This window comes from Hoplias malabaricus, chromosome 6, assembly GCF_029633855.1.
Source record: "Hoplias malabaricus isolate fHopMal1 chromosome 6, fHopMal1.hap1, whole genome shotgun sequence".
In the NCBI taxonomy this organism is placed as follows: domain Eukaryota; kingdom Metazoa; phylum Chordata; class Actinopteri; order Characiformes; family Erythrinidae; genus Hoplias; species Hoplias malabaricus.
This window is the reverse complement of record NC_089805.1, coordinates 27030110-27040192: the sequence shown is the minus strand read 5'-3', so window position 1 is coordinate 27040192 and position 10083 is coordinate 27030110. Positions and strand designations below refer to the sequence as shown.

Sequence of the window (10083 nt, the reverse complement as noted above, 5' to 3'; positions counted from 1 at the left end):
CTTTGAAATTGTTTATTGTTTTATATTTCTGTGCATTCAGGTGTATTATTTGACGTCCTGATTGTTAAACAATGAGGTTACTCAGCAGTTACTTGGTACTTGAGTATTTTTTTCACTTAGTACTTTTTACTCTTATTCAAGTAATTTATTGGGTGACTACTTCTTATTTTTACTTGAGTCTTATTATTCTAAAGTAACAATACTCTTATTGAACTACAATTTTTTGCTACTCTACCCACCTCTGGTTATAAGAGTCTACTCTCTCAGTGTCTGTACCTGGGATGTTCACAGTTGGAAGTGTGTTTGATTCTGCAGAAATCCACCACCAATTCTTTAGTCTTCCCTAAACTGATATGGGGGAGTAAGTTCTGATTAGTTCTGGATCACAAACAATACTACTCATCCGAAAGGTATTGAATATTACACAATCACTTCAGAGAATACAGTTCCAATTCTGGGGGATTTAAACACAGTTCAGCACCACCAACGCGTGGAGCATTTGGCAAGAGTCCGCTCCTACCTTCATCTCCGTAGCTGATGTATGCAGATCCTTTACTGACATATACAATGTCTCTCTCTCTCCCTCTCAGTTGTGCCATCATGTTTTTAACTGGCCACCATTGTCCCAGTTCCAAAGACTACCAGCATTACCTGCTTAAATGACTGGCTCCCAGTAGCTCTAACCTCTGTATTAAGCAAGTGCTTTGAGGGGGTGGTTAGAGACCTCATCTGCTCTTCTTTACCCGCCACCCTGGACCCACTGCAATTTGCATATAGGCAGAAGAGATCCATTGATGATGCAATAGCCCTGACACTGCACACTGCCCTTTCCCAGCCAGAAAAGAAGGACACCTATGAGAGGATGCTTTTTGTGGATTTTAGCTCTGCATTCAGCACAATTCCCCCAAGTCTCTGCATCTGGGTCTGAACTGTTCTTTGTGCAGCTGGATCCTGAAGTTTCTGATGGACCGAAGGCAGGTGGTAAGGATGGGCAGCATCACACCCTCATCATTGATCCTCAGTGCTGGTGTCCCTCAGGGCTGTGTGCACAGTCCACTCCTGTACTCCTTGTACACCCATGACTGCACAGCCAAACACAGCTCCAAAGTGATCATTAAATTTGCTGATGACACTAAGATTGTGGGCTTGATCTCAAACAATGATGAGGCAGCCTATAGAGAGGAGGTTAGCTTCCTGACCAACTGGTGCCAGGAAAACAACCTTTCTCTAAATGTCAAAAAGACAAAGGAGCTAACAGTGGACTTCAGGAAAATCGGAAGAGAGTGCACACTCCTATTTCCATCAGTGGAACCACAGTGAAGAGGGTCAGCAGCTTCAGATTGTTCGATGTTCACATGGACAGAACACAACACATGAGTAGTGGAGAAAGCACAACAGACAGCTGAGGAGGTTTGGTATGAACCCTGACATCCTCAGAACCTTCTACATTTGCACTGTGGAGAGCTTTCTGACAGGCTGTATCACCACCTGGTATGGGAACTGCTTTGCTCACAAGAGGAAAGCTCTGCACCAGCCGATTCAGAGACAGCCTCTTCCCCCAGGCTATCAGGATGCTAAATAGCCAGTAACACGGTGATCTGGTCCACAGTCGTCACAATCCATCCATCTTATACACTGACTCTGCATCTGGACTTTACGACTGGAACAGTGTAAATTACTGCACCCTCCAGGTCTTTTTTGTCACAACACTTTTTTTTTTGGAGGGAATGTGCACCCAACTTTTTCACTCACATTACACTAGTGTTATGTGATGTGACAATAAACCTGATTTGATTTGAACACCTCTAGCACATGCCTGCATGGCAATGGGCACACTGACATTAAGCTTATTTGCAGCTGCTTGAGAAGGTCAAATTTAATATCATGCTTTTTGGGGAGATTATATACAGTGTGTATACAACTGAATGTTTGTGTCCACAGAGTGTATTTTAAAATAGGTGAATCCAGTCTTTATAATGTTTGTCTAAAATATTTTGATTTATAGTGTAAGAATCATATTCGCCTCTGCATTCTAAGTTAATTTAGACCTATATATTATAGTTGGGGAAATGCACTGTAGAGATGCTACTGTGATTGTTGGTTATGTGGCACGTAACGTTCAAATGGAACTGGTGGCGCTGAGCATGCATTAACGATGCCAGTGGGCCTAGGTACAGCCTTAGTCACCAGGGAGGCCAGTGTGGATTTATGGTTGTTGATGGTAAAGGGTAAGGTAAGACTGTAAACCTGGCCTGGTTCTGAGACACCAGACTTCACTGTTGAGCCTTCTGGAGGTATTGTGGGCTTAATTCAGGGGAGGTACAGTGGATGGTTTGTGTACTCATGGGCTGGGCTCAATGAGTAACCGTAGTTGTTAAGGATAGCTGGTTGCTGGCTGGATCATAAACAGCCACAGCAACCATAGCGTTGAGGTGTAGGATTCAACAGGAATTTTGTGGCTGCAGGTAGGAAGAGAGTGAGGTGGGCCCTATGTGAAGCTCTGATGGATTGGCATAGGATATTTTACATCTTATCTTGTGTATGATTATAATAAGATTATTAAGAACGAGTACTCCTCTCATTTAGAGCTACAAAAAGGGGGCAGTCAATAATTTCAGATAAAATGATGGATGAGCAGGTGTCTATACACTTTTCACCATATAGTGTATTACAGATTTCATTTATCAAGAAATCTGAAAAGTTAGTGACCATATCTGGACCAAAGGGGACCAAACATGTCATTTTTGCACATTTTATTCTTATTTTTTTAGGTTATATTTACTTTCCCTAAATGAACAGAGAAGAAGCTTTCACAAGAAGAGATGCATCTTAATGACTCCATAATGAGATTCATCTGAATTAGTTTATGTGCAATAATGATATGCCTAAAGCAAATTTAATGATAGCCCATTAAAGATAACAATAATAAAGCAAATGCTATTTAGAGTAAGGAACCTTACCTGCCAGTAGGATAAGATTCCCCAGAAGCTGTGTTTAAGGGAACCACGAACATAAGCATAATCATCCCTTCCATCATCATCATCATCATCCGCTCTGCAGTTCTCCATTTCACTTCACAAGTCTAAATCACTGTGAAATCATATCACCTATTTCAAAGCGTGATGAGACAGCCCCAACCGTACGAGTAAAAACGGCAAAAGAAAAATATTATGCAGCTAGAGATGTTCCAATTACAGAATAGGTTTTCAAGAATCTGTAGCTAAAAGGCAACGCTGTGCAGAAAACGGTCCTCATCTACTTAAAGATGCTTCAATTACAGACTTATTAAATTTTAAAGAGTTTTTATGGCTACCCTGCAGCCTGGGAAAGGTCAGTCCTGTCACAGAGAGATTAAAAGTTCACTAACATAGCTATTTTAATAGCCTCTGTGCAGAGGTGCACATCCAACAGTTTTCCCAGACAGTTTTGACAACCAAACCTTCAGGGAGACTAAGCATGAATAATGAGTCTTCGTTTTGATATTAATGGCAATTCATTAATGTTTTAATTTAGAGTAAACAAATACATTTACTTTTGGAAGCTCTTGTGACAGCTATCCTTCATTTTCAATACAAACAACAGCTTGTTGTAGACGGTCAGTGGCAGCCCTAGTATCAGTGAACATCCCAAGCTCATTAAACACACATTACATAGGAACGTGTTTTGTTTATCAACATGGCTGTTAGATGGATAATAGACTAACAGGCTCCTCCAATAATATTCAATGTTATGCTTTAAAGTTAACATTTAGTTGAGTAATCTATTAATGGATTTACTGAGAAACCTATTAACATATATGTGTGTGTGTGTGTGTGTGTGTGTGTGTGTGTGTGTGTGTGTGTGTGTGTGTGTGTGTGTGTTAAATGCTTGCATTTCAAGCTTCATCTGTGTCTGATGTTGCGTTTGAGTGCTCATCAGAAGGTTGTATATACCTAGTGATGAACAAGTAAATACGACATCACTCTGTTTGGGTGTTTGTCTGCAGATCTGCTCACTATCCTTAATTGTCCCATAAAAGAGATTTATCATTAAATAAACAGTAAGCCCATTCTTGTGTAATTAACAAATCTGATCTCAATATTTATTTTTATCCTTTAGAAAACATACATAAATAGACAATTTACAGTCCAATGTGCCATTTTCTCCATGAAGAAGAGGTAAAAGGTCACGTATATGTCACATCCCATAAAGACATGTGTCATCTAGACTACTGAGTTCACACATGGTAAATACGACTTGGTCAGCCATTCAGACTCAAATTACCAGTGGGGAAAATTGGTATTTCCCAGTTTCCGACATCACTAGCTAGAATTGCTTAACAGTATTAAATCCTGCATGATAAGTGAATATGCACCACTTTCAGCTTAGTGCCAAACAAACAATGCAAGCCTCATAGAGAAGCTAGTGGAAATTATTGTTAGAGTGACACTAGGCTAATTGACGTTTTCAAGTTGTTAATTTTATAAATAACTCAGGGAGAATGTAATAATATAGCTCTAAACATTTCATATTTCCCATTGCTTTTGTGTTCAGTATTATTTCTGAAAAGGTCCAAATTTCAGTATTCTCAGAAAAAACAGTGTCACTGGTGATTTGTTCATGTGTGCACCCCTTTAGTGCATTTAATTAGGGAACATAATTTTACCATATTCTATATTATTGTAAACATTTATTTAATTGAAACTTACAGATACATTTCATTTTGGAGAATAGAGTATACCATTAAAGAACCTAACAGGATCATATATACATTCATTCACTGTCTGTAACCACTTATCCAGTTCAGGGTGGCAGTGGGTGTGGAGTCTACCCGAAATCATTGAGCACAAGGCAGGAACACACCCTGGAGCAGGTATCAGTCCTTCACAGAGCGACAGACACAAACACACATTCACACCTACGGACACTTTTGTGTAGTCAATCCACCTAGCAACTTGTGTTTGTGGACCATGGGAGGAAACCCATGTGGACACAGGGAGAACATATATTTTCACAGTCACCCAGAGCGGGACTTGAACCCACAACCTCCAGGTCCCTGGAGCTGTGTGACTGCAACACTACCTGCTGTGCCACCGTGCTGCCCATTGTATATATACTTATTTTTTTCATTTATTTTCCAAATACTAACAGATATTTTGCTATTAACTAGCTTTAATTATATTTAATTGTGGTTTCATTTCGAAATTGAACAACCTGTTTAAGTCAGAATATTTGAAATATGTTGAGTATAACAAAGGATTTCCACAGCTCTGCTTGTATATCTGCTAGAATACATTTATGCACTGACACAGAAATACTAATATATTGAATATTTTTAGGCTCAGTAGTATGAAAATTATATTTGTAATATTCTATTCACTTTACCAAGCATGTGTGCTGAAAGAGAGCAGTTTACTTACCCTTCAAAAGAATGAAAAGCATACAGGGTATAAATAATAATCAATATGTATGAATTGCACTGCAAAGCATTTCTACTGATCGTCTGGTGATGTAATCCTCACAAAATGCAAATCAAGAAAAAAAATCTCTACACACATTGGACTTTGATATATAACTTCTGCAAAAAGCATTGCTTAAAGACAGATATGCTACCTGGCCAAAAGTGAAAACTAATATTTCACCATGGCATTGTTTTGATAATGCAATGCAATGTTACAAAAGTTATTTCCATCCAGAGTCCATTATTTTTTGCCTGTGACTTTATACTGATCTGTATGTAACCTGGTCATTCAGTACATTCATCTGAATGTTGGTAAGTCTAGACTTTACAAGTTGAAACAAGCCCAGATCATAGAACTGCCTCCAGCTTGTACAGTGGACACTATTCATGGCGAATGCATCAATACATACTTCTTACCCTGACCAATACATTATAGTAGAATGGAGTAAATCTGAGTAATTGAGTAAATTTCAGACATTGTGACCCTTTTCCTTTACTCCAGTGTCCATTATTTACGCTCCGTAACAAACAGAAGCCTTTTTTTCTGATTAGCCTCTAAAATTAACAAGTAGTATACAGTCCTTGTTCTTCTAGTTTTGTTTGTTTGGGAGTGCGTTTTCTTTCACTATTAAATATTTGCCTGTTTCTATACTGTCATGTTTTTTATGACTTGACCAAGTTTTAAGAGATGTCCGATCAAGATAATTGAATTTTTTTACCATATTTCTTCCATGTAAGCTATCCACCACAGGTGCAAATAATACTTAAATCAGTTCTTATCTCACTAACACAATCAAATATATTACACAGCCGTTCCATCTTCCATCATGGTTAATAATGTTGCTCCTGGGATCCCCCTACGCTTAAAGTGCAATTAACGTTTACAACACTGTACCGTTTATTTATTTATTTATTTATACATACATACATACATACATACATACATTTTGCCCGTCAATATAAACCAGACATTAAATGCAGATTCCACTTATTTTCCGAAATGTATATTTAAATGCATTATAAGTAAATAATTCAGAATGTGTTCATAGGAATAAGAGTAGTTTAAATATAATTAATTATTGATAAGATTTTGTTATAATAAATATTACATTGTAGAATAACTAAACAAATTATTTAGGTTATCTTTTTCATGATAAGTATTTTGTTGTTATTTATAACCGTTATAGAGTCTTGACAGCTTTGTAGAAGATCGCAGGGCTGAGCCTATTCGCTGATTTACAGACCATCGTCCTCACTCAGCGCTGCGGGCCGTTGGAATGTAGATCTGATGCCGTGCTGCACGTGAACAGAGGAAAGTTGCAGTTTTGAGCGCGAGGCGAGTGTTTATGAGAACCTGAACCGAGACGTGAGCTGTAAGTACAGTTATAAGTTTTAAACCGTCTGTGTTTTATATTTCATGTATATTCCGTTCAAAATGTAGTTATAATCTCGATTTAGAGCACTCTTCCGTATTCATGCAACTCAATGGAAGCCTCGGTGTTTCCTGAGCTGTGAGCCGGACCTCCCCAGCTCCTCTCCGTTAACAAATGTGGCCTAGTGCCGCTAATCGTGCTATGTTTTTAGCAAATACATTACGGGACAACTGAATGCTGAAACAAGTTTTAAACTTATTTATTCTATCGCTGATAGATACTAAACCGTCATAACTCATCAAGTCGGTGTACAGGAATAAAATATAGCAGAAGTTATTGCAAAATGCACTTAACATTTTAAAGTTTAAATACTAGCTAGATAAATAGTTACAAAAATGTTCTAAACGGGAAAATAATACAACCGTATGTGCTGTATTCTGTATGTTGCCTGTTCATTTTTATCAGTAAGTGTATTGTATGAAACGTGCTTCTGTTTTATATTAAGAGCAAGTGCTTAACAGAGCTGATGGGTTAAAAGGGCATTCCGTCCAAAAACAAGAATTCGATTTATGTAGCTAGGGTTAGGTGTATTATTGGGTATGTAAGTAAGCTATTGCTACATTCAGCACTGCTCGCGGCTCATGGCACACATTCACTGGTAATTCCTTTGGCACTAAAATCCTGACTGCTAACCGTGGATCTGGAGGCCAGTAAACACACCTATGGTGAAAGCATTTAATTGACCCCACAGTACTTGCAGTCTTTCAGAACTGCTTCCAAAAATTACTTGAAATATAAATAAACAAAGCTATACTGGTATAGATCTAGAGATATACTATCAATAACGTAAATAATCAAAATACATCCAGAACACCTAACAACCTCAGAATCAGAATAACTTTATTCGCCAAGTATGTTACACATACATGGAATTTGTTTTGGTGAGAGCACACCTATATGGCATGGACAACAGACCGGACAATCAAACAGACTATTAACAAGTTTTAATCTAAGGGAAAAAAAAAAACTAAATAAAGAAAGAACAATAATAATAAAGAGCCATGGAGAAGACATAAGGAGACGTGTGAATATGTACATACACTGCAAATTCTCCAGTGTTAAATCAACACTAATAGTGTTGATTTAACACTGAGAGGGTTAAATTATTACACCAACAGTGTTAATTTAACACTAATAGTGTTGATTTAACACTGGTGAATTTACTGTGTATGTCGGTAAGAATGTCTGTAGAAGAGCTACTGTATTAACCTTGCCACCAGGTTTTATGGTCTGCCAAAGTCAGAGGACAATAGATTAAATGAGCCATTCTAATTTTGCTCACCTCTTGACATCAAGAGGTGAGAATTTAGAAATGTATAACACCCTCAAGTGAGCATCTGCAGTCACAGCAAAGGACCCACAGTATATTGACCAAAGCAGATTACCAGCGTTTCATTAAACTGTGTTAGCTTGTAGAAAAGGGTTTTGATTAGACTTCTTTAAAGCCTGGGTGTGTTAGTTTAGCCAGATAACTTCAGCCTCAAGTCAAATGTGTCCAGTAGGGAAAAAAGCTGAGGGACATTGCTGTTTTCAACAGTTGGCTCAAGTTATCTAGGCAACTAATAAATCCTGCTTCGTAGAACAGACCCCAGGACATAAATGCAAATAACATTTTTACAACAGATGTAGCCATCTTTAACTTTTGTACGCTGGTTATGGTATTTTTTTTTCCCAGAGGAGAAAAACATAGCTACAACTTTAACTATGTCCTTTCTTTGTGTCTGTACCTTCAGGTGACCAGACCTGCCATGGCACATCAAACATTCATAAAAACAAAACAGACTGAGGGAATAATTAATGGAATATCAACTCAAGTTGTATGCACTGAATTCAGCAACTACATATTCATTGTTCTTACCCAGTATGGGAAGATTGGGACTCTTGTATCTGTAACACCAGACACAAGATGCAGTGACATCAGCACACCTCTCTACACTACAAAGGTGCTCCTAGGAAAAGATGAGGTACTGCAACATTTTAAAATGTAAAATAAAATGAATGGCAGAAAATATATTTTTGTGTTTTACATTTCTCCTTTTCTCTTTTTCCAGGCTATGACACATGTTTATGCAAAAAATATTGCAGCATTTGTTTCCCAGGAAGCAGGGAATCGACCAGTTCTTCTGGGACTTGCACTAAAAGACTGCAAGGCTGAAAATATTAAAACTGTAAAAGATATGATCAAAAGCTGCCAAGTGTGGTGACCAGAAGGGCTTCTTGGAAATATTCATGAGACAGTTTCTGGACCAAAACAAATATTCTCATGAATCTAGTTTTAATTGGTTATGTAACTGTCATATTTTCATATTTATTGTTATTACATTACTTTGCTGATATGGACTGTGCCCTCACTGCTGCTTAGCTTTTTGAAGAAGTCTGGATATTCCCACTTAGGCTAATGATTTATACATTTAGAAAATGTGAGTAATAATGAATGTTGTTTGCTTGTAGGAAAACCACCACTTTCACAGTATTTGATTGCATATGTCCCCACAACTGAGAGTTTGCTTATTGGTTTTTTTTTTTTTTTTTAATTAAAGATGTTTGTTTACAATTGTGGTTAATGAATGTAAGGGAACATATTTCATTTTCCAACCTTAGGTCCAATTGTAGTATTCATCTATTTTAATGTTCAAAAGAAATTATCATTTATTTACACATGACTCTTCTGTACCCCTCTGTCTTAAAAATGCAGTTTTTGTTACTACCACCAACTAAGACTGAAAATGTTATGAATTCTTTTCTAATAGGCTGATCTGTGTTGCTGCTTATTTAAAATAGCAGTCTAGCCTGAAACACTGCTGACAGCACAAATTAATCTGTATGATTCAAAGGTGTTTTTACAGCATATTTTCTGTAGCCTATTTGAAAACAACCTTTACGTAATTACTTTAAAATTTGGAGTTCATCTGTTGCTCTGTACACTGTTAGCACTGTTTTTCTTTTTCAGTGAGAATTATTCCCAGCAATGAAATAACCATCAAGTGGTAATGGTGTACAAGTGCATCTTGTGAGAATGATCATGGTCAGGGTCATTGCTGCATTCAGAATAGTTCACTAAAAATATATATCCAGTCAACAGCGTCATGTGATCACTGATGGTGATTAGATGTCAAAGACAAACTGCTTCAACGAAAGCTTCTCTCTCTCTCTCTCTCTCTCTCTCTCTCACTCTCACTCTCACACAGCATATCAGTGTCATTAGTGTTG

General features: G+C 37.6%; 1 protein-coding gene across 1 annotated transcript; it reads left to right on the top strand.

Annotated features, from left to right (window-relative positions):
* The first annotated feature begins 6662 nt into the window (after positions 1 to 6662).
* Positions 6663 to 10061, top strand: psmg3 (proteasome (prosome, macropain) assembly chaperone 3). The gene is made up of 3 exons (XM_066675464.1): positions 6663 to 6813; positions 8607 to 8837; positions 8925 to 10061. The coding sequence occupies exons 2-3, from the start codon at positions 8622 to 8624 to the stop codon at positions 9075 to 9077; spliced, it is 369 nt and encodes a 122-aa protein (XP_066531561.1). The 5' UTR covers positions 6663 to 6813; positions 8607 to 8621; the 3' UTR covers positions 9078 to 10061.
* The last annotated feature ends 22 nt before the right edge of the window (positions 10062 to 10083 follow it).